Source organism: Lathamus discolor, chromosome 15, assembly GCF_037157495.1.
Source record: "Lathamus discolor isolate bLatDis1 chromosome 15, bLatDis1.hap1, whole genome shotgun sequence".
NCBI lineage: Eukaryota > Metazoa > Chordata > Aves > Psittaciformes > Psittacidae > Lathamus > Lathamus discolor.
Window position 1 is genome coordinate 6,566,709 of NC_088898.1, and position 24,440 is coordinate 6,591,148.

General features: G+C 46.1%; 1 protein-coding gene across 5 annotated transcripts in view; it reads right to left on the reverse strand.

The window, feature by feature from the left end:
- Window positions 1-24,440, reverse strand: part of COL27A1 (collagen type XXVII alpha 1 chain) — a 195,601-nt gene that overhangs the window by 97,525 nt on the left and 73,636 nt on the right. For all 5 annotated transcript variants that reach the window (XM_065696066.1, XM_065696069.1, XM_065696070.1 and 2 more), the window contains 8 exons: window positions 21,632-21,685; window positions 16,747-16,800; window positions 14,720-14,773; window positions 9,589-9,633; window positions 8,649-8,702; window positions 6,557-6,601; window positions 4,129-4,182; window positions 2,893-2,937 (listed from right to left, as the gene is read on the reverse strand). In XM_065696066.1, the coding sequence (XP_065552138.1) occupies window positions 2,893-2,937; window positions 4,129-4,182; window positions 6,557-6,601; window positions 8,649-8,702; window positions 9,589-9,633; window positions 14,720-14,773; window positions 16,747-16,800; window positions 21,632-21,685 (405 nt within the window). The remainder of the gene's footprint in view (window positions 1-2,892; window positions 2,938-4,128; window positions 4,183-6,556; window positions 6,602-8,648; window positions 8,703-9,588; window positions 9,634-14,719; window positions 14,774-16,746; window positions 16,801-21,631; window positions 21,686-24,440) is intronic.

A 24,440-nucleotide genomic window follows, 5' to 3' on the forward strand; every position in this document is an offset into this window, starting at 1 on the left:
CGCAGTATCAGTACTGATGCTCTATGTGAAAAAAGAGATACAAGCACACATCAGTGACAAAGATGAACAGAAAGAGAGCTCAAAGCTCTTTGGGTGTATTTCCTGAAAATTTGCATCTAAGTCTCTTTCTCTAACAGGCCTTGAGAACACCTGAAAACATTACACTGTTTGAAGGTTAATACGATCTGCAGCGCAGTCGTTTCTGATGGTAGCTACTCATCTCCCACAGCATAACAAAACTGTATCACTTCCAGCTTTGCACTTCTCGACGCATCACTAGCTATAGCACCTCTTCCTGTGGGTCACATCCTTCAGTGATAGCCCATCTCCTTTCTAAAGGTCAACTAGGTTTGGAACATTGGTTCTGCGTGCCAGTATAGCCCATAACAACAGCTTCTCTCATTCCTTTTCCTCCAGCACCATGCAGACCACAACCCTGCTGCCCTCACAGCAATGGGGCCTTTCTTATTCTCCCTTTATTTATTAATTTTTACCAGCTGCTCAACCAAACACCCTAAAAATCCACAAAACCACCATAAAAAGCCATTCTTTTCAGCCACCGCACTGGCAAGACTGAAGGCTTAAGTGACCGCCCGCTTCAGCTCCATGCCCCCAGCCTACGTCTAAACCAGGCAGCAGATCCAGGCGCATACAGACTCATGTTATTTCAGTCTCCCTAGTGCATTGTACTTTATTCACAGCTCTCCACGTAGCCCACCAGAGTTCAGCAGGGCCCACGTGTTAGAAATGCACTGCAGGGAGAGCAGAGCGGGAGGTGGAGCCAGCTGGTTCCACGACACATTCACTGTGTCCCTCCTAGCTCTGCAAAACTTAACTTCCCTGGAAGGGTTTCAAGATCTGACTCATGTCCAGTTCTTCTATTTTAATCATTCCCTCTTACATCATTCTCGGAGGCCCACGGTGTCACATGCAAACTCCCCCAGCCCCCTGCTCCTCCTCTGCTGAGCACTTAATCCGCTGCCATCTCTCGTCCCAAACAAAACTAGGTAGAGAAACGTATTTGATATCAACTCCTTCCCTATTCTCCAGAGCATTCACCAGCTTCGGATGGCAGCTTTCAGGAGCCCTCCTTTGCAATGACAACACTGAAATAGAGCAGGAACAGTAGCCACGCCAGCAAACCGAGTGGCGTGGGGATGAGAGAGACCGGAGACAAATCACAGCAGGCTCACTAACGCTGCGAACCAGCTGGGAGACAGCACAGGCCAGGAGATAAGTGTTGGGAAAGGAACCAGGGAATGGTTCCTACTCTCCATTCTCCCAGCGACTTCCTGAATAACTCTGGATTGTCACTTAATCTTCTCGTTCATGCTCAGAGTACAAATCATCAGCATCAGCCCATTCAAGATTTCTTATTAATCCCGAGATCATGAAACAAGGCTGGAGCCAGAACTCTCTGAAGGAGCCGGGTAGAACAAAGGTGCTGATGTGCAGCCATTTAATCCCTTCTGTAGATCCCAGCCTAAATGCCTCCATGGTTGAGAGATTCCCTGCTGATCTCAGGGGAGCCCCTTGTTTGTAACAGTGACCTCCAAACAAAAACCTCTTGCCTGGAAGATTCCAAACGCTAGCCGAACAACAGCTGGAATGCTTTGAGCCTCCAGCGTGCTCAAGAAACAAGGCAGGGAGCAGAAACCCTGCACCTAACGACAGTTGCTTTGTTTGTTTTACTCTGGTCAATGAGTCATGGTCCCATCGACGGGCTCTCCGCAATTATTCATCACAAAGGTTTCTGGTGCAACCGGGGGCTTTACAGAGATGTCAGATCTGGTACAGATTTCCACCAGCCACCCCCAAGAGAGTCTGCTCAACCTCCCCTCCATCCCAAGGAAAGAGGAAAAGCCAGGAGTCATGGATGTGGCACTGTTGGGATGCTTGGATGGCTTTGGCTGTGAGAACACCAGTGAGCATGGGACTGTGCAAAGCCGGTGTTTGCATGTGAGGGTGACAAGGAAAAGCACTGGGTTTTTCCCTGTGTGGATGAGTGGACATCTCACAATGAGCATGTGAGTGCAGTGGTGTCAGGAGATCAAGGGAAACTCAAGCTAACGTGAAGGACAAGGTGCAAAGGCGATGAGAACGGAGCAAAAACCATTCTGCTAAAGGCACACACAGAATTGCTTGTAAGAAGGCTGCTGTGCGAAATGCTTTCCTTTCTGTCCTTTCCCTCTTGCCTCTACTCATTTCAGTACTTTTCCCACCTGCTTTCAATTTGCTTTTTGCTACAGTCAGCACAAACCCCTTTCTTCTTCTATGCAGCTTTCAGTTTCCCCCTTGCATTTGGTGCTACTTGCAAGCACCTCTTCCTCCTGGACAATCTCTCAGATCAACCTGGTCTCCTTGCTCTGCAAACTTCACCTGATCTGTAGCTGCGTTACCTCTGTACCACCACCACGGACAAAAAGGTTTCTATGCAAAAGTGCACTAGAATTATACAAACCAGGATGGTACAAGGGTTGGCAAGAGTCACAGCAAAGAGGCAGCAGACATGATGGGAGTGATGGAGCACAGAGCAAGCACAGGCACCTGAGATGCTGCAGTCACAGTGGGGAATTAAAAAGTGAATTCATGGAAGAGGATGGTCAGAGGGAAGACAGAGGGGAAGACGTTGCAGAAAAGAATCTGTGAATTGTAAAATCTAAGGCAGCATAGAGACAGTGCAAAAAAATGGGCAGAGCATAGAAGAAAGGAAGAGAACATCATTTGTATCTTCAGGTTTCTTCCTGCTTGAGCAAGCAGATATGGAAAGGTTTGTTTGATCTCCCCATTCAGTTCCCATCAGAAGATATGAAGGACCCCAGCCAAAAGCCAGATGCTTTGTTTCCAGTTTCATTCAACAAGGTCTGCATAATAGACGAGGAAAAACTTTACCGGCCTACCCATCTTGCCCCTCTTCCCAGGAACTCCAGGGATCCCCTGCAAGGAAAACACACAGAGAAAGAAGAAAAATAACAGGTCTGGTTGAGAAAGCAAACAGGCAACCACCAATACAAACCAAAGCTGGAAGAGAAAGGGGAATGCAAACCAGGCTAATGACTGCGGCATTGTTCAGGAATCAAAACGTCAGCTGCGAGAGCAGAAGACAATTAACCTTCACCCATTAGCTACAGCCCCCCCTGAGGACACACGCAGGCAGCATCCACACCCAGGGCAAGAGGCTGGAGCTGTGCTTAGCAGGAGCAGTCATTAAGCTACTGGTCTGGAAGTGACTGAAGGCCACCGCGAAGGCACTCGCCAGAGAACTTGTGTTTATGTTTCTTATTTAGTTATACAAGCATTAAATCAGCGACTCTAGAGCGCAGGGTAGTCCCCTCCCAGGCAGGCACACACACACGCTCACTCCCACATGCTCCCGGGACACCGCTTGTTTCTGGAGCTTCCATTGGAAGGAGAAAGAGCTGGAATAAAAGAGTCTTCATCGTGCGGTGACCTTCCTCAGGAGCTCTTGCAGGGAAAAGGGGGTCTTGGATGGGCAGGGATCGGACAAGTGGGGAGATGTGGGAGCAAGAAAGCAAGGGAGGTCCTGCAAAGCTCTGAATATGTGGGTTTGGAGGAGGCTTGATGAAAAGGATGGAGGGAAGGGAGGACACATGGGAGCAGCAGCCATAGCTGCCTGTCTGCAGGCCCCAGTCTTGACTGCTCAACTTGATGCAACTGGAAGGAAAGGCATGGTCAGAAAACCCCTTCCAAGAGCCAGGTTCTTTCCAGACATCTCTAGTTGGACAGCCAGAATGATGGGATGCTGTGGCTGGGATGTTACTGCTGTGGGAGTAGGGAATTTCCACATATATCCCTATCCCCACCCCGTCCCACTAAGTTGAACTAGTAAGGGGGAAGAGAAAGGCAGGGGATTAAGTGAAGGAAAGCCTCCCGTCTCTACTCAACAGTGATGTGCATTGACCCTGTTTGAAGCCTATTTTTTTCCTGACATGAATGTCAGCATTATATAGAGACACAGGTCTTCATGCAAGGGTAGAAACAGGCCAAAGAAGGCATGAGAAAACATTAGGGATGCTTGCCTTTTCCCTCCAGAGCAAGGGATAAAGAAGGTTACAACAGGATCTGAAAAACTGTATTCAAACAAGGGTTTCTCCATAAAATACTCACTCGTTCTCCATCAGCCCCTGGTAGCCCAAATAATCCTGGGAGACCAATGTATCCCTAAAGGAAAGAGGAAACAAGTAGTCAAATACATTTCTCTCTTAGCAACCAGTCAGTCTTCCCTGAACAGCAGAGCATCCTCCAGCGTTGGTCAATGGCAGCCGTGATGAAATAAACCTTGAGGCAAGTGTATATGCCCATGGACTGCATGGTGCTGGCTTCCACGATGTAGTCCAAGGGCACATACCCTCACACCAGGGATCATGAGGACTCCAGGCAGGGAGAGGCCAGCAAGAAGAAACCTTACCTGGGCTGGCACTAAGTGAACCTGGGGGAAAGGGAGCTTGGTTCAAGGTTAGCAAGAGCGAAAGCAGAAATAATCCACATGCCTACACCTCCTTTCACGGCTCTTTCCCTGCCTTGGGCACTCATTCCCGACTGTGTTGTGGAAGCATCCTATTGTATCAAACCCTTTCTGCTTGTCCTCTACCAGTGGTCGAACACTGCAGCTCTTTCGTATGCAAACACCACCATTTCCTGGCATTCAAAGCTGCTGACCACATCCTTGCTGAGAGAAGAGTGAATCAGTGATAGCTCTGCCTAAAGCCTTTCCATGCAAACCACTGCACCACCAAGGCCTTGGGCAAACACTCTTGTCAACCCAAGCACCACAGCTGGGTCTAGGCAGAGAAAGGCTGAACATGCCACTTCAGGCTCTTTGGATTGATGCACAAGACTCACCCTGTAGCTACAGACCCTCTGACACCCAACTGCAAAGAAGCCTCCTTTGCACCAATGTGTTTCACACAAAATCTGCTCCTTTCACACTCCTCATTTTCAAGTATGTGGCCTTGGGATCCTGCTCAGACAAGACACGCTGCACCAAATGCCACATTTCCCTTCCCTTCAACAATTGAAGCCTTGTGTTTAATCCTCTCTGCTCAGCAGTTAGCACAAAGTTACCTTGTGTGCTGGTGCTTTGCAAAGGACTAATTTCTGCCAAACATGCAGAATCAAAAGGAAGTGAATTTCAGCAGGGAGCCCCCTCAGTGGCACCTCTCTGTTATAGGAGCCAAGTGTTAACACTGATTTTCTCTCATCTTTCTTCCTCCATCATCACTACTTCTCTTACTGTCAACCCCACCAAACTTTTTCACCACTCCCTTTAGCTCATGCTTCCTTTAGGGATAATATCTAGCTGGGAAATGTGGCTACATTAAAATGGTGCTGTTTGCCTTTGCCTCCTGAATCCCAAGTCAAACCACGTAACTCCTGCACTACTTTCTGCAGGAGATAAAAAAGAGAGATAGCGGATGGAGCGGAGCCCACAGTTGGCTCCCTGAATGCACAAAATGCTGACATCCCATTTAGTACCCAGCTGTGACTGACTACAACTGAACTGAGAAATGGCTTTCTTGGGTAGCGATGAGTATTTCAGTCCTCAGCACTCAGGGGTGCAAAGTGGAAAACAGTTTTCAAGCCTCACATTCTGCACATCCACCATATGATAATTACATGAGGTGCTGGTTAGGCTGGTGACATAGAACTTCATCACTTGCAGAAGTGCGGTGAGCAAGTTGTGCTATCATAGGATAGTTAGGGTTGGAAAGGACCTTAAGGTTATCTAGCTCCAGCTCTGAAATCTTCCTCTCTCCTGCAGGACACTGAACATGCCACCTCCCTTCCCAGCTCAGGAATAGCTACAGGGTCAGTGCTTGTTTATTCCTTGCAGTTTTCCTAGTGATGAGAGCCAGCTGCGTGAATTTACTGCATACAGAGAAAGCATCGCGTTAGAGAAACGGGGGATTTTATTGGGTCTGAATCTCATTGTGAATTGGTAATTGCAGGAAAAGAACAAAATGTGGTTAATGAGAACCTTCAGTGGTAAAAAATACATAAAAATAATCCTCTGCAGTGAGAATGAACCTCCAGCAATTCAATTTGATGAGCAAAACCAGGCAGAACAGAGATACTGTTTGTATTTGCACATGGCTTCAAGATGCTGGCTTGCTCTTTGGCATAATGATATAAAGCACTCCCAAACCCAGGGCTATACCCAAAAGAGCCCATATTCAGCGTGGTCAAAGACCACTGAACCACACTTATCGAAACTAAAGAGGCCTTTGGGAGATGGGGCTTGCAGAAAGGCCAGACTTTGGTCTTTGGTAGGAATTTGTTTGCCATTCTTTGCTCTCCTGCAACGTGAGCTCTGACTTTGTATCATCAGCGCTGTTATTGAACTTTGATCTTGGTGCATTCCATGTTTAATATAAAGAGTGGAGCCGTGGTTCAATAAACAAGCCATGCATGGTTGAAACCCTCAGAATCCAACAAATAAAAACAAATAGTTTCAGGATTGCAAAATAAAGCATAAGGTTTCTGGAGAAGCCTTTGGTAAAAACAAGTAGGGTAAAGACAATGAAAGGCTGCTTACCCGACTGCCTTTTGGGCCAGCTTCCCCTATGGGGCCAGGTAACCCCTAGAACAGAAGGGAAAAACACAAAGACAAATGTGGACAAGCTTTAACTTAACCCATCGAGCAGTGCCAAATCCCCAGCACTATCCCTGCGTGGTTCTGCTTTCAGTGCCCAGTTCAAGGCATAGCAACAAAGGAGAAAATAAGGACAAAACATACAAATAACAGATCTCCCATTGTTGAGGAGCTAGGACTCTGCAGAACCTGAGACTGCTCCACATAGTGAGCCTTCCCTGGGGCTGGAGTAGAGATTTCTGATCAAAAAGGCTAATGCAGCAGGGTGCACAGAGCTTGTGTTACACTTGAGATGCGATGGACAGTGATGCTCTGTACCCAACAGCCCTCAATTCATTTTCCTGCCTAACTGAACACATGCATAGCAATCACAAATGTATTTCAATACCTGTTTAGGGAACACAGGCAGACCCTGGTGCAGTGAGAAAGCCTCTCTAATTCCTACAGCCTAGACAACCACTGAGCAGCGTGGGTACCGCAAACCTTTTGCAGCATCAACAGCTATGGAAAGAGTTGAAAATACATGCCCTATTCTACTCCTATGCCTATTGCTGCTCATTTAAAGTGCTGTGGAAATAAACCCTGTAAAAATGCATAATGGATTTTCATGTTTATTGTCTTCTAGCAAGCTTCCAGGTCAATTTTTTTTCTAGTTCCAAATGCTGTTGGGCTTTTTTGGAAGGGAAAAGAGAAAAAGAAAAGGCAAAGTCCCGATTTTCTTTAGCTGGCAGCACTGCACACACAGCCTGGGATGTGAAAGTCAGGTTGTGCTCTTTCCTAGCTCTTGTATGGTTGCCAAAGATTTCAGCCATGGGGGTGAGGTTCACAGTCCTGCCTTCGATGTGCAAATCACAGCAGAGCCAAGCTCTCTTTCCCATACTGCTGCAGAGCCAGCAGAGCTGACAGGAGTAACAAGTAGTAAAATCTCAGCAAAGTAAACAGCTCCAACGCTGGGTACACATTTCAGATAAGCTCAAAAAGCTGCCTTAGGAAAAAGCCTCTTTCCTGACCCAAAGCCCGTTTTAAGAAAGCACTTTTGTTCTTTGTATGTCAATGGCAAAGATTTCACCCTGCTTATCAGATGGGCAGAAGGCTGCTGTGAATAGCATTCATTAACCTTGTATGTCCAAAATAGCTTGAACCTCTTCTTACTGGTCATCTAACCTTCACACCTAGGAGCTTCTTTAGCATGCAAATCTCTAAGAACCTTTCAGAGTATGAATGGAGCATTTAGTCAGGTGCATAAAGCTCTTTATCCAGTTCCACCATCTGCACTCTCCAGCGTGCTAAGCAAGGTATCCATCTAATTTTTGATTTAAATGGATCATTCATTATTGACAGTCCAAGGCAGGGGATGTAGATACGTTCTGTGCATCTATATCATGTTTAGTCCAATAACCTGCACACATACGAGCTCATGACAAGGCTGATAGACTTGTAACAGACTGCCTGGGGTCTCCGACACCTGCCTGCCTCTTGCCATAGACTTAATGTGGCTAAATCCAACATTAAAGTGTCCATTAGCAGGACAAACTCTTTTCACTGTAGAGCGTTACAGGGCCAGGTCTTCTGCCCTCCAACACATTTCATTTAGGGTCTCACAATTCTTTCATCTTGATTTTCTTCCTACTACTCAGCAGCTTACATCAGCGAGAAACAAAGTGTCCAGTCTTGATCCGTTTTCCTTTGAAAACAAAGGTTTGGTTTTCTTTCATCATCTTTTTTTGGCAGCTGGAAATATGATCTTCATGTGTATTTATGGTCCACACATAGTTTTGTATATATGTTTATATATGATTCTGCGAGTGAATTTTACCACAGAGAATTCATCTAAATAATTTCTTACAGTAATATGCCTTTTGCTGTCCCAGGTTCCTAACTTGTCCGATATTAGATGCAAAACGTGCCTAATACTCAGGCATACCCCAGAGGTCTGCACTGTCTTTAGCGGGGCACGTATTCAGCAGGGCACATATTTGGCTACCTGCACACCCAAATCCCTAGTCTGTGCACAGCACGATGAGATTTACTGCACCTGCCTGCCAGGATAACCTTTGGCTCCTGGACTTCCATCTGGTCCTCGTTCGCCCTTTGGGAAGAGAAGAGAAAAGGCACATCAGGTAAGGTGGGCATCACACTTGGGGAGCCTTTTTAGCTGCTTTATTCTTTGAGATGGGGGGAAAAGGGGATGGAATGGATCAACCTGATGCAAACTTACAGAGAGGAAGCAAATATTCAGGGTAAACAGTGGGATAAATAAATGAGGAGGGAGAAACACACGGAAGCCAAGTCAGTAGGATCCATGCATTAAGCAAGTCCTTCTCCCTCCATCCGCAGTGAAAGAGGCAGATAGTTTGAAACAAGGAGGCTAAGAGAAGGTGTAAGGCTGCATCTATATCTGGCATATGGAACCATTTTACTGGGGTGGAAGCACTGCCAAAATTCTTCTAAACTAAATGGATTCATGTATAATATCCTTTAACATCACTGCTAACAGGGCCTGCTATTCATTGCCTTTTTTTTTCCTTCCTGAACTGCAAACATCAGGCTTAACCAAATAAAGAGGAGGGGGGAGAAAAGGGGAGAATGGGAATGGGCTTTGGGAGGGGAATTACATGTTAGTACTTAATACGATGTGGTTAGTAAACTCCAGGTGAAGTTACTGTAAAAGGAAACATAAAGGGGGAGTAGGGAGCTGGTGTTTCTTCCACCACCACGTACACTTACTATTGGTCAAGCAATGAAAATGAGAAATCAAATGGAAACTCCAAGGTAGTCTCCTCCCAGCCTGCTGGTGCTTGGTCAGTGTATGTGTACAGCCGGAGTTCACTGCACATCCCCGTGTGTACTATATTACCCTGGGAAGGAGCTGGCTGGCCACACTGAGCAGGCTGTACAGCATCCAAACTAGCAGCAGAGTCAGCAAATCCATCTCCCTCTCTAAAGGTTCAGTGTTGGAAAGTGGGAAGACTCACCTGGTCTCCAGGGTGACCTGGCGGTCCAGGGTAGCCTTTATATCCCTGTTGAAATAGGAGAGAAGAGATGAAGAAGAAGGAAAATGATGATGATAATAATAATAATAAAATAATCTGGTTTTGATTTGAATTTCTGCAGGTTTTGGTTTGAGATTTCTTTTGCAGTTCTAAGAAGCAAAGTTTTAGGTATGGGATAGCACTGCACCATCACATACACTTTAACCTGCTTTGCGCTGCCAGTGTTCCCAGACTGCGCTGCAACACAGTGTGCTGGCAGCAGCAACCTGCACCCGCTGGGCTCTGGCCTGGTGGTTACTCAAGGACTTGCTCCGTGAACAGACTTTAAGCAGTATCTACACTCAGATCAGTCTATTTGTAACCTACACCTTTAGCAAAGCCATTAGGAAACTATAGGCTGAAATGTTGGCTTAGGGCAAGTTGGGGGACTACACAATATGAGTCACTCCTATTTCTGAGCACTCAGTTTTGCTTTAGGACTTGAAATGTCATAGAGAACACCAAAATAACCTTTTACTATTATGGGAAACTTCAGGTTGATTGTTTAGCTTGGATTTGTCAAGCTTCCAGCTTTTCTAATTTAATTACTACAAGGTACAACACAATCCAGAGTCCTTCATTATGAAGCTACCTAAAATGGTGAGCATCTGTCTCTTAACCTGCTCTCTCTGCTGGATTAATGCGAAGGAGTTTCTTAGTCCAGCTTGCTAGCTGGCAAGTACTGCAGGCTTCAAATCATTCTCACAGGTCATCCATAAACCTGCTTCAGGACAAAGGCAGCCTGTTCGGCTGCAGACTGATCGCTATGTATTTGAAGAGTTTGCTTTCTCCAGGGTTTACCTAGAGCTCTTTTCAAACACAGTAAATCCTGCAAGCGACAGGCACTTCAGGTACAGTTTTTGACCCCTTCTCCTTTGTTATCTTGCTTCAGCTGCTCAAAACAAACTCATTTCCACCAAGTGGAGTCGGAGCAGATGAGAAGATGAAATCCAGTTACAGTTTAGCCGGGTGACCAGCAGGATTTATAACAAAAAAGGGCAGAAAATTTAACTTGAAACAAATGGTGAGAGAGAATAAACAAGGAACAATCCCTGCAGAAATAGCAGGATGCTTTCAGGGTGGGTTACAAATGCTTGTTGTAACTCAGCCTCTGCTACTCACTGTCCCCAGCCAGGGCTTACAGCCACATTGCCTGTCTGTGAGACCCTCAGGGGAGCATCCCCCTGCTCTGGAAGTCATAACCGATCCCTGGTTTGGCCGAGGGCTTGGCCTTTTGCTTCACTCACAGATGAACCCAAGCCTGTTTCTGCTCCCAGGTCCACACCTCTGCCTAATGGCTTTTATATCCTTCCCATGAGCTAGCGTAGACCCGCAGCCTAAGCCTCCGCTGGCAGAGAGATGCGATGCTCTCAGCCATCCCCACTGCTACCCACTCCCCTTTGCATTCCTCCTTGCTCATAATTCAGACATTCTGGCCTGGAAAGATGTTGCTTCTCTTCTCACCAGTTTTCTCCTGCTTGACCTTGCTGATGCGTCATGGTCTGCTCTTTTGACTGAGCTGCACCTCCTAAGAAGGTGGTAGCTGACCTGAAAGACCATTTGGCTACTGGCTGGCCCTTATGTGAACCACCTTGAGGGCCCTTTCTCTGTATTTCAACCACTGGAAGTGCTTCAGCAGCTCTTGGAGCAGGACCAGCCGACGGGACTCCCTGCCCCTCCGCAGGAATCTGCTCCATGAGATCCTTTCTCTCCCTGGCTCAGCATCAGAAAGGAGGGAGGATGCTACACCCTGGCTGGGTGTCTGGCCTGAAGGTGAAGGCATGTTGTGAAGGTCCAGACGCACCCAGTATCGGTATTAGCCATCTCTGGAGCATGGACCAGCTGGGTGTTGTATGGACAGAGAGCCTCTGATGTGGCCCCGTGCTCACCTCCTCCAGAGAGAGCTGCCAACAGAAACAGCCCTGGGTTCAGCATCTCCAGACGTGCCCTGGGATTTACACAGAGCCCGTGGGGTTTCCTCTGTCCAGCTTCTCCAGCCCCAGCCTGGAGCATGAGCTGCCTTTGTCTCCAGAGAGCTGGAGCACCTATTTCCATGGATACAAACACTTAGAGATGTCTGCTCCCTCCACTGATAAGAAATAGGTGCCTAGCTTGGCTGCTCTGAATCCTATTCGGATTGGGATCCTGCAGGATAAAGATGCTAACAGTATGTCCTGAGCTAAAGTCTGCACCAAACACTGCGCTATCTTTATAATAGTAAGTAAACGGCACCTAAGTTAAATATGGAGACACTCTACTACTAAATCCTATTGCATCGTATATATATATACACACACATGTATATATACACACTCTATATATATATATATATATATATCATGAGTTCTGGGAAGCTTTGAATGCGTGTTTCTTCATAGTATCCTGCCATTATTTCTGTCTCAGGTTAATTATAGCTAGGAGAAAACTAAAAAGGTTGTGAATGCTAAAGCTGACTGCAATGTGGAAGTATTTACCTGCTAAAATCCTCTTCAAATAGCACTAAAATGACAGGGCAGAGGGTATGAAAACAACTGCATTTTCCCTTTTATCCAAACACTTCCTGATGATTACAGGGTGCTCAACACAAAGGGCTGTGATTCAGAAAGGAAATTGCACTCCAGTGAAGGATTTACTCATCTGTGGTGATATTTATAATCTAGTGTCTGCTAGCTAAAAAGGATTATCCTGCACTTCGATAGGAAATGTGAAGAGTAAAGAGGCCAGCGAATGAGATCTGCTTGACAGGATGTGTTTTGGAGCACTGACCAATTCCCAGCTGTCTTTACTCTCCGAGTGACTTAAACAAAGCTTTTTCTCCCTTACTGCTGGTGTCTTCTATGATCCTCTGCTTTGCTACAACCGTTTTTCTCCTCTAGAGCATTTGAGGCTGGGAGCAATGACAGTGCTCTGCTGAGATTTATCTGCAAGTCTGCAGCCCCCAACCAAAAATCAAAGCCCACAGACACCAAAGAGGACAGCCACGTCCCACCACCATTCCCAAATGCAAACCCAACTCTTTGTGTGAAGAGGATGAGAGTTACATCTGCTGTTTGAATGCAGTTCCATATACTCCTAAGGTGGGTGCAAGGCAAAATGAGCGCTCCAAGGTCAGACTCTCCGATCCTACACACAGCAGAGGTCCGCATTCGCCCTGTGAGCTGCGCTACCCAAAACCATATGCTGCTTGGTTGTGGTTCCAGCTCCTGCTGCTGAGCCAGTTGTTTCATTTAATAGGAAAAGTATTTTATTCCCCCTCATGAAATATTTTGCCTGTTTCAAAGTTCCTACATGGCGTTCTCAGATCAAAGCCCTTCGAGCTCTTTTCACATGGGGTGAGCAGGAGGGATGTCCATTTCCAAGGCGTTGCTGTTTTCTGGTAGCCAAGATGCGTTGCCCACCATCAGCCAAACACCCCAGCATATTTTCACTGGGACAATGCCAGCAGGGAATCCAGAGTAAAAAATAAGAAAGGGGATATTTTTCCAAACATTTCTCCAACAGCTGTAACGTTTTTCTCAATGCAGGATGCTAATAAAAGCCAGGTTACACCAAAGCCACTGCCAGAGCAGTGCTACTGGGAGGTGGGGTTTTCTTTAAGCTGCACCAAAGGAAAAGATTCAGCATCCAACTTGCTCATTACTTGAGGAAACAGAAGCGTACCCCTTCCTTTGCCCTATCTTGGGGAGCTGAGATCAGATATAAAGGCCATGTGCTGGACTCAGGGAATGTTTGTTCAATCTCCTGTTCCTTCTCCGCTTTTTCCACTATGAGCCCTTGCACTCCTGACATTGCATTTTGCTGATCACAACCACAAGGTTTTGGTTTATGAGCTGTCACAGCAGGAAAATGCCATTCTTAACACTCAATTTGTTAGAACTCTTTGTGACAGCGAAAGATCAGTAATTAACCACTCTGCTGCTCCTAGTTCCACACAGAACCCCAAGCATGACCAGCCTTGGGAGCTTAAAAATGAACCCAGCCCCTACTCTTTGCAATATGATTCCTATATAAAGCATATAACAAACAATCAGGGAGAGGGAAGTTTCTTTCAGCCTCCTCCACGTCTTCTTTCTTCCTCCAGAGGCTTCAAGCATACCCGAGTAGGTGTTTGTGTGCAGCTCATTGGCCTGAGGATCAGTACATCTTCAATGGCCCATTGACTGATGAAGTGATTGAAACAAGATGCTAATTTGAAGTGTTCAGCTTAGCTATGCCAATGTTGGCTTGTTGGGAAGGAGAGTCGTGTCCACTGAGCCCAACTGTCAAACAGCTCCCTGCACCACAACCAGCTTCCAAAAACCAACCTACCAACACAGGCTGGAATGGGAAGGACAGTTGAAATATCCTTGATATATAAAAGACATGAGCTAAAGTACTATTATTAATATATAATTATATATCATATATATTAATATATAATCCACTTATGGATTGCCAAAGGTATTTCTGTGCAGACCTGAATGCATGAATACAAGCACACACACTGCAGCAACATGAAGGCAGGGATGGATCTTGTGTTCTACCTCTACATAGCCTTTTCTAGGCATAGGCATGCTGTTGGTGATGTTAGTGATGTTCAGTGATCAATATGGAAGCAAATACAGTAAAACCCAGCTAGTGCTGTTAGTCTCCAAGCAAAATAGAAGGAAGGAATACAGATACTCTGTTTGAAATGAACTTTACCAGGAGAAACAGTCAAGCTTTCCTTGGAATACCTAAACCTGCCCTGAACCCAACCTCTGAGCACTGATCCCCACTGTAGATTCATTTAATTATCATGTTGGCTGAACCAGACTTAAATTCAGCTTGCTGATGAAGACCCAGCGTCAGGGTGCAGAAGGATGATGTGGTGTAGTAGGACATGGAATACTAAGAAGGAACAGATATCTGGATCCAGAATTCCATTTCATAGTCTTGCTGATATAACCTTTAGGCTATGTTCCAGTTTACACACCTGTGGAATGGGCATGAAACCTATTTGCTGGGCACTAGGACTTCACTACATCCTTTAGGAAGAGTTAGAGAAGAAAACTTCAAGATGTTGCTCTAATTCACTAGTAAAGAATACTCTTACCTTTCTACCAGGCGGTCCAGGGAACCCGGTCAAACCAGGTAAGCCCACGTCTCCCTGTAGGAATCAGTTGAATTAGTTTTTGAGGAACATTTTCCTTATGTCTAGCATATGGTAACCGAAATTATCTGCTGACAGTAGCACCCAATATTGATGTTGCTGATTCTAATTGCAACGTTTCAAAACCTGATGGTTAAGAAACACAGATTTAAACCACATCTCTATTAACTGGCTTGTATAAGTCATAACCCCAGTTAACTAATGGCAGCTGCTGCTGGAGTCCAGCTTTTTGCCAGCAGAATGAATGATGTTCCCCCCCCCCCGCCCCGTGATCTCATTCAGTCACAACCTTTATTCTCCTTTTGACAGACATTTAAACCATCAAGGCAAGAAAATGTTATATTTTAAATGCAATAAGAGCAACAGGTACCTCCTGCCAGACCCTGTGATCTGCTCACACTCAGCTGCTGCACTGTCTCAGCCCACAGCTCCAGTGCAGATGATGGGATAGTTATTTAACCTGCCTATATGACATGGATTGAACCTTTGCAGGCTGCTGGTGGGGAGGTTCCTTCAGTGGCCTGTGCTTTTGGAAAGGGTTTATATCACATCCCAGCTGGCATCACCGAACCATCATAGGAATGGATAAACGCAGCCCTGTGAGACCTCTCTAGCATCCATTACATTTGTAGGAGCCCATTTTAGCCTCCTCTGATTAGGATCAAAAACCCCTTCAGAGTGTCTAACACTGCTGTGCCTGCTTCCTAAATAAGCATTTGGAGTATCTAGCTCAAAAATTAGGCATCACTCCAAACTCCTGCTGGAAACTCCTTGTTTCTATTACTGCTAACAGGAATAAAAGCCTTGTTAACATGAGCTAAAAGTGAGCTGCATCTCTCCCTTTCTTACCCTGAGCATGCTTGTGAGAAAACAGTTCCAGACTGCGGGGGGATGATTTCCATGCGATGCCATTCCCATGTAGTGTAATGGGAATTTCAAAAGGCATCTCGTGCTGTTAAGTTTAAAGCATCGTTTCAGACTGAGCCTTCCAAGTGTTTTGCAGCGTCACCCTTCATCTTGCATCTCTGTGGCTTGCTGTGCTTCACAGAGGCATCTGGTTTCAGATGAAGGGCTCATGTTCTTCATGGCTGATGCTTTCTATTGGCTGTGCATTTATAGCAAGGCTCATGATGAAAGGAAGAGAACCAGGCTTCTTGCCCTGGATGTCAGTTATAAAGCATTGTGCAGGCACGCCACTGAAGGAACTAATTGAGGTGGATGCTATGGAGCCATGACCACTCCACCATTCATTTTTAGACTTCTGTGAGGCCTTGCTGCCTCAGTAAACACTTCTCAGCTGTGAAACTGCAAAGATGGGAGCTGTAACTTATTGAAATGAATTAGCAAAACCCCGATCCTTAGCAACTGCTGAATCCAGCAACCAGCTACGCTTCCAGTTGTGTGCTCTGTGCTGATTTGAGTAGACCTTGGTGAAAAGGCCCCTGGTTATCACACAGCAGGGACCATTCTCTGGCAATGGAATGGCTTGGAAGGCTGCTCTCCCAGTGGTGATCTGCTGTGGGCTGTGGATGTGACCTAATGCAAACCACAGTTCTCTCAGCTCCTTGGCATGAGCATCCTTTCCTTTGCCTTCAAGGTTTTTATTACACTGGGATTGCCTCTTTCCACAGCTGCATGCCCAGAGCTGGCTCTATCTCATACTGGTTTTAATACTTCAGTAGCCACTTTCCTGCAGCAGAAGGGACTTAAGTTTGGGCTGCAGATTGTGCATAAGACAGATAAACACTTAGACAACAAGAAGCTGTGGCAGCAGGCACCTCAGTGCATTGTGGTCAATACCTCAACTACCTCTCTTTAATCCTGAATCCAGGGTCTAAGTCTTCATTTTCAGTCCTAAGTCTACTTGAGTAGCTGTGGTGCTTGTGGCTGCAGCATGGACCCCTCCATGTGTGTGCACAGGGCTTAAATCACACCACGCTCTTGCTGCCTGTGCATGGGCAGCATCTTACCTTCTGTCCATTGCGAGCTTTTCCAGGCGACAGCCCAGGATCACCTTTCTGACCCTGAAATGATAAGCTTACATTAATGACATAATCCAAGGACCCAGCCCATGGATGTGCTTCTGCTCCTCCAAGCCTCCCAATTAGAGAAACACTTGGGTTTATCTCTGTCTTTCTCTGACATCCCAAATGTATTAAGTTCCTGGGTATAGCTGTTTTGCTCGAGGTGGTTTTGGCGAGTTACTGCTGCTGCTAAAGCATTGAGTTTCAAATAGTATTTGACAGTATTAAATTGACTAAAGAAAGGATAGCTGGAAGAAGGCAATGTCAGGGCTTTTGATGCTCATTAGAGTAGACAGCTGCGATTTCTTCCTTGTCTACAGCTACCATCACAAAAATAATTACCAAGCCTATTACTGTGGCTAAACCATCCTTCTTAACAACTTGCGAGATGCTGTTGCTTTTTTAACTGTGGGGAACAGATGAAACTGCAGAGAAAGTTACCCTAATTAGACTCTGTGAACAGCCAGAGCAATTGTGAGGCTTCCAGGCTGGCTGAAGCAAGAGGCACACTTTGTTCTAAGTGGCAGTATTCTTGATTTTCCTTTGTAACAACCGTGACGAGAGAAATCGCAGTTTAAGGCTGTGATCTTCCCATGAACGGAGGCTGGAATTCCAGCAGCGCTTGAACATCTATTCCTTTGAAAATCCCAATTCAAACTCTTACAAGAAGAGGAACGTGTGCGCCTAACGGGGTGAGAGATAGAAGTAGGGAAAAGCTAGAAGAGATTTGAAGTCTGCCAGGTTCTTTTGGCAGGGGAGAGGTAAGGTTTGCCACACTAAGCAGCTTAGGTCTGTCTAACATCAGATCTGGCACAGCCAGGACACAGGTATCAGCCACTGGCTATTTAACACCCCTGGGACCATAAACAAGTTGTAACCCCTCTGTGACACGTCAGCAGCAGGGGATTCAAAACTACCTGCCCAGCACAGGATGATTGTGAGGGTTAATGGATGGCTGTCGAGTGAAGGGATTGGAGGGAAGGTGAGACCCTACAAAGGAATGATAGTATTTATTAGCTGGCATTTCTCATTAGCAGCACAAAGGTCTAGTTTCAGCCAGCTGAGCCTCACTGAGACTACATTCAACATGTTGTTCTCACCTTGCACAGGGTGTAAATCTCCCTTTCTCCTCCTCCACCATCCACCACAAGCTGCAAGGCTCACAGGGAGCGAGACTACTTGGCTATGGACTGTAGGGAGCAGTGCTGATTCAAGGCAGATGCATCTGCACAAGTTCTCAATGAAAGCTGCCTGGTTTCCAGACACTAAATGAAGTCATGCAGATAATCCTGCTTTGCGTGCAGCTGTTATCAGGGCAATGCTCTCCGAGCTTTGGAGGTGTCAATGGGTGCTACAACCGCTTGGAACCGATTAGAACAGCCCCCAGGGTCACAGGGTATCCATTTACTGCAGCAGGTAGACAGCCACCACTCTCCCTAAATCCCACCATGTGCTCAGTGCAATGACATTGAGCCATGTAAAGGAATACAAGCCTCGTACATTGGACCATGGGAGCTGCGGATCACATTAACTCAAAGACTCTGCTTTACATCATGGTTTCGTGTTCGACACTGCTGAGACCATCACAAAGATCTATAGCCACAAGTAGGATCACACATCCCTAAGATTCATCAGGAAGATGGCATCAGGGCCAGAGGGAATGGATGCCTGGACGTGAGGCTGGAATTGTGGATTAACTGCCCAACTCTTCTTGTGCAGCAACCACAACATGGGAATTAGCCCAAGCCTTGTCCATCACCAAGCCACAGCACCTTGCCCACAAGCTTCTCGCTTTCCCATCCCAACTGACTGAGCAAACTACTTCTTGTAAAGGAAGAAATTGTGTTCTTCTGGTTTTTCCCTACGTGGGAGAAGTCTGGAGCTGCACCATTTAAACACCTCAGCTTTGCAATCCCACTAATAGTATTTTAGGCAGCAGTGAGCCAAACTGATGAGCTGTCTTGGAGCCAAACCATTCACTAAAAGGAAAAATCAGATTTTCCTAGTGCTATAACAAGAGGTTCATCCAGAGCAGCTAACTAAGCAAACCATATTCATGTCTGATGCCAAAAGCCTCCAGATGAGAGATGCAAACCCATCTCTTGTAATGGCTTTTAAAAACACACCCTGTCTGACAGCTAACCCTCCTCCCAATCCCAAACTCTATTAGGGCATCCTCAGTGCTGCACTTACTTGTTAGCAGCACCCCTCCTGCCCCCCTTCCAGCAGCTTACAGGTCACACAGCCAGCCACAACCCTAGCCCGCATATGTCTACAGCCATTTAAGAGGTTATCTGCTATAATCAGTCTTTGCTAGCTAGATGTAATTGCACTTCTGCAGCTGCCAAGGACAACACAGAGAATGCAAATAGTGGCAAGAACCCCCTTTAAGCAATTGCACATTATAAGTGGATGTGAAAAGCACCACAGGCTAAATTCCCAGGTGACACAAGTGGGTGTAATGCCACTGAAGTCAGTGCAACTCGGAGCTCCAGCTCCAAGCAGGAATTCCAAGCAGGAGCTCCAAGCAGGAATTTGACTCATCAGCTACAATCTGTGCAAGAGATCACTAATAAGGTAGACCATGCACAGGGCAGATTCAGAAACACAGCAGCCCAGTAACACAGCACTAATGCTCACCAGCACAACTGGACAAGAGCTGTGCACAAACACACATCGCTACCATGCCACATCACGTCCCTTGTACTGCCTGACCTTACAGAGTGTTCTGTTAATTCAGCTGATAAAAATTATGCTCCTGGGTTACTTCCTAAGTGACAATGCCTTGGTGTTAGTCATTGTTTCCAAGCTCTCTCTATCTGGGAAACTTCAGTTTCCTTTCTTGGATTGCTTGTTTTTTCCGTGGTATTATCTATCTAGGGAAGATCCAGCCCAAAACCCACTTGAAGGCTCTCAGCAAGAGAAGTCCTAGTTGAGGCTGCTGGGTTCTGTTGCCCAGGTTTGGCTTTCAAAGTCCATAATGTCAGACATGGGCTGGGTCTGTTAAGAAGGCATCAGGTCCCAGGTCCACAAGCCTGGTGAAGGGTTGAGGCATTTAAAATGTAAGAGAGCGAAATAAAACCTTTTTTGTGCAAAGTCCGTATTCTGGGACTGGTGTCAGAGAAATGAAGGGAAGGAGGGAAACCAAAACTCTTGGATCTGATACACACCTTCCAAAACATGCTTCTTATGCAAAGATCTTGCAACCGTGGCTTACCAAGCTCTTCCTTCTAGAGGTGAAGTTGTGTCCAGTCCTGCTCTGAGCTGCAGCTCTCATCTCCCATTGCAAACTTAATACTCCTTTTGACAAAGCACCACATAGAACACCCTGATCCTGCAAATGGTGTCTGGCCAAACTACAGTATATCACACAGACTGATGACACCAGATCTCTGCTGCAGACTGTTACATCCATCCATCCTCTGAGGGCTTCCCGCTGCCAGAGCACGCATCGAGATGGAGGGAAAATGCTTACAGGAAGTTTTATTTCTAGTAGGAGATCGACTGAAAACAGCTTTACAGCCAAAAGATGATTTCTGACCAGGCATTAGGCTAAAAGTGTTTTAAAAGTAGTCCTATGGCATAGAAACATCATTTGACTCTATAGATTGGACCAAGCTGAATTTGCAGGTCTGGAAGTTAGATAGAAGAACCTTGATTTGAGTTATAGAACTCAACAAGTGTGATCTGGAAGTCATTGCTGGATAATAAATGCAGAACACTAAAACGCAGAGCTTTTACAGCCTCACTTTTCAGGCCATATAACTACAGCGTAGAATTTAAACCAGCTGCTGCTCACCAGCGTGTCTCCAGTGCCTAATTTTTAATCACGTAGAGGCAGCTTGCCAAGTTTCCAGACTCTTTTTCCCAGAGCATCAATAGTGCTCATAGCATCTCTGCCTACTGATGAGATCATGAAAAGACCGTCTTTTCACGCACAGGACTCTCGCTTGTACCCCTGTGTTTGGCTGAGACAGCTTTCCTTGGTAGTGAAAACCTCTATTAAGCATCGCCTTTCAAAACTCAACTGTTCTTTAGTCCCAGATTGGTGGTATTGAGCTGTTTCTGTGTAAACAAGGACATCAAACCAATCCAAACCAGTTTCCCAGGAACTTCCCAGTCTTTAGGTTAACACAACGCCTCACACACAGGAATAACATGGGAATGAAAGCATCTTTCTGAGCGCAGTTTTGTGACACAGAGGCTTAGCTCCCCTCTGGAGCCACATCTGTGCCGAAGTCTCACGCAAAGGGAGGAGGAAGCCTCAGCACCCTGGAGGGAATGCGTGTGCAGGAGGAAAGGACCAAAGAGTATCTAGAAGGAAGCAATGGGATCAGTTTGGGAAGACTGATAGAGGTCGGGGATCCCAGAAACCCTGGAGAGGGAAGGAGAGACAAAGGAGTTTCAGGATGAGAAAGGGAGAGGAAGAAGCCGGGTGCTGCCACTCACCCCACTGATGTCCAGACCCAAAAGGTGGAGGAGTAGGATGCAAAACCCAGAGGAGAGGAATGAAACAGCAAAGAAACCCAGACCTGGTGAGGCTCTGGAGTGGAAGGATTCCACTGCCCTCATCTCAACATAGACGTTTGCTCCCTTGCACAGGCAGAGCTTAACAAGGCAGCCTTGGAAATTAAGGAGAACCAAGAACTGAGGCATGCAGCAGGGTCTCAAAGCACAGGAAAAGACTTTGGCTGTGCTGCTGGGGGCCTGTGTGTGAGCAGAGGGGGAAAACGGCTTCAGCTCCTTGTTTTGTACAAGTGGGATCAAGAAAAGCCGCAGTTCCTTCACTGAAACAGGAAGGCAAAATCACCTTATGCCAGTTAATACTTACTTTCAGTCCGGGGGGTCCAGGTGAGCCGGGGTTTCCATGGGGACCTGGGGGACCCTAAAAAACACAACAGACACAAAGCGGAGTCAGGAGGAGTCGACGGGCATCTGTGCTATTCCCCGCAGCTGTGGAAAGTCATGAGTGAAGTGATGACCCCGGAGAGCAGAGCATCCACAGTACATGGCCCAGCTCAGAGACAGCGGGACCCTCACCAGTGCCTCTGGAGTGGTGAAACCTGGCTACCAGCTCCCACCTACCTCTATGGAACGGGAGGCGTGTCTGTCACAAGGTGTGTGGTGACAACGAGACGATTTGGGCACACCAAATATTCCACAACCATTAATAGAAACTACCTTGCGGTCAAGGGAGTCAGAGCTCTGCAAGTAACCACAGCAGAAAGAGATGGAGGGAGGCAGAAGGGAGCAGAAGTGTGATGGGCTGTTGCTTTTTTTGGCCAAAATGGAAGAGAACAGAAGGAATTGCTACAGGGAAAGTGTTCAGCTATTTGGGATGAACTTATTTCCATTCCAAGTCAACCAGGCTTTTGCCTTTAGAGGTTAGAAAGAGAATGGATTGTGGACAGTAGAACAGAAGTCAGTCGAGCAGAAGTCAGTCCCTTTAAACCACTTAAGCCTGTGTTTTTTGTATAGGTCTCACAAGCTAATGACACTGTCAGAGGATCTGCTTCAGGTCACAAACAGCAGTATCTCCTTTCACATCATATTTTAAACCCACCCTGTGTATTTTCCAAAGACTATTTAAGGAGTTATCTGGAATAAGCCACTAAGGATAGTTTATCCCAGGATTGTATACAGCACGGAAGATCTGTTAACCTTTCAGGCAGAAGTAATAACAATTCCAAGTCCTCTCGAGCACGTTCCTGGGAGATGAAACACCCTGAAGATTCAATTCCAAGGGCTACTGTGCTGCCAAGACTGGGTATGGGCTTTACACCACCACGAGGAGCACTTTAACGTACCCTCTAGTTACAAGGAGTACAGCCTGGGGGATAAAAAGCCACTCTTGATACTCAGCTGCAGTATTTTCAATGAGCATTTCAGCATAGATGGGGCCAGAATCTTCAGGGTCTGATTTCCAAGGAAAATCACTGCATGCGACTGCCATCCAAGTTCAGTGCCCTTGCTCTCTTTTATGAGAACATCAGGGTGTTGATGTCTATTCAGTTTTATTTTTACTGTGCTGCAATAGAAAATAATGTCTTTTCTTAATGCAGCTATTGTATCTTGTGGTATAGACAGCTGGTGAATGCTCAGTGCTATTTCCCAACACATGCTGGTCTGCTGTAAGAGCAATTAAAAGGCCGAGGCTTTGCAAATGGCATTTTTTTTACCCAAATAAATTTTATGTCCCATTCTTAGATTCCTTCAGATTTTCAGCCTGAAACCAAATACATTTATTGGCCCATTCTTCATTTCCATCCACATTTTCAGCCTGAGATTCTCGGATGCTTTAGCCTGGCTGTGAATTTCCAATGAAACTGAGACAACTGTAAAGTAAAGGTGTTTGAGTACCAACTTGTCATTTGAAAACCCATAGAGCTGCTGTAGCCACAGAAACTGAGCACCAAGAAGTCTTAAATCCATATTCCCAGCAAACTATGGCATCATCTGTTCACCCCATTGGGTGGGACACTGAAACACAGATTTAATGCACTGCTTAAGTTAATGCAATGAGTTTGTGGTAGCAGAAACACTTCAACCCAAGTCTTCCAAGTCTCAAATACATATGAAGACAAATATTAAGTAGCAGAAATCAGAACAGTAAAGGCTTTGTAAAAGGTGAGTTCCTAAAAAGCTCTTACACATAAGCAATAATCTGGGTAGCTCTGAACAGGGTTCATAAATCCAGGTTGCTGCTGGATTTGAGGAGGGAATTCAGTTGTTACTCAACTTTGGAGGCAGGCAGTTTGGCTTAAAGCCCATTTCAGTGCAGTTGGGTGAAATCCATGCTCCACCATAGCCTGAAGCAGGCTTCAGTGTCAGACTGGAGGGAGCAGCATGGTTTGGTGTGACTTCTAGCTGAGAATGAGAGTTTCCAGGAGGAAACCTGGAACATAGAAAGTCCAGCTGCCAGTTCTCCTGGCTAAGAGACCAATCACACCTTCAGCATAATTTGGTACAGGTTCTTCTAGGGCTAAACCAAAGTACAGCAAGAAAATCATAAAGAGCTTTAACCAAAAGGAGGGAATAGGGAGGATCTAATCCTAGTATCCAGTGACAAAACATGGTTATGAAATACAGGCTCTTGACCACTGAATTCAATGAGACTCATAGTATGTAAACCCTGCAAGGGAAGGTCAGAGATCCATCCTGTTCCTAAAGACCAATGTGGTCTTATCCTAGTGAGAAGTGGCCACATCCTGCTGATGAAGTGGCAGTGGGAAGAGTCCACTCTGGCACGCAAGAAACGGCTGTAACCCAGTGTGGGGCTTGTGCTAGATGCTTTAAACAGCTCCCATAACATCGGGAGAAAAAGGTGCAGTCTGGCAGCAGTCCTAAAGAAGGGGAAAAAACTGATCTTGATGTGTTCCAACACGGTTAGTCCCGGATCCGTGATTACACCCACATTCTTGGCAGAGGAGAAGGATGCAGTGTGGTGCAGTTTGATGGGCTGGGTAACAAAAGGTACAGGACAGCATCCGCCTTGGGAGGTGTTAGCAATGCATAATCTGAACAGGCAGGCCTTACGCATTAATCCATGCACCAAACTGGAAGCCCCAGTAACAGTCATTGTGCCCCCAAGCTGTCATCCCTTGGTTTATTAACCTCAGTCCAATGTTCATTCCTCTTCT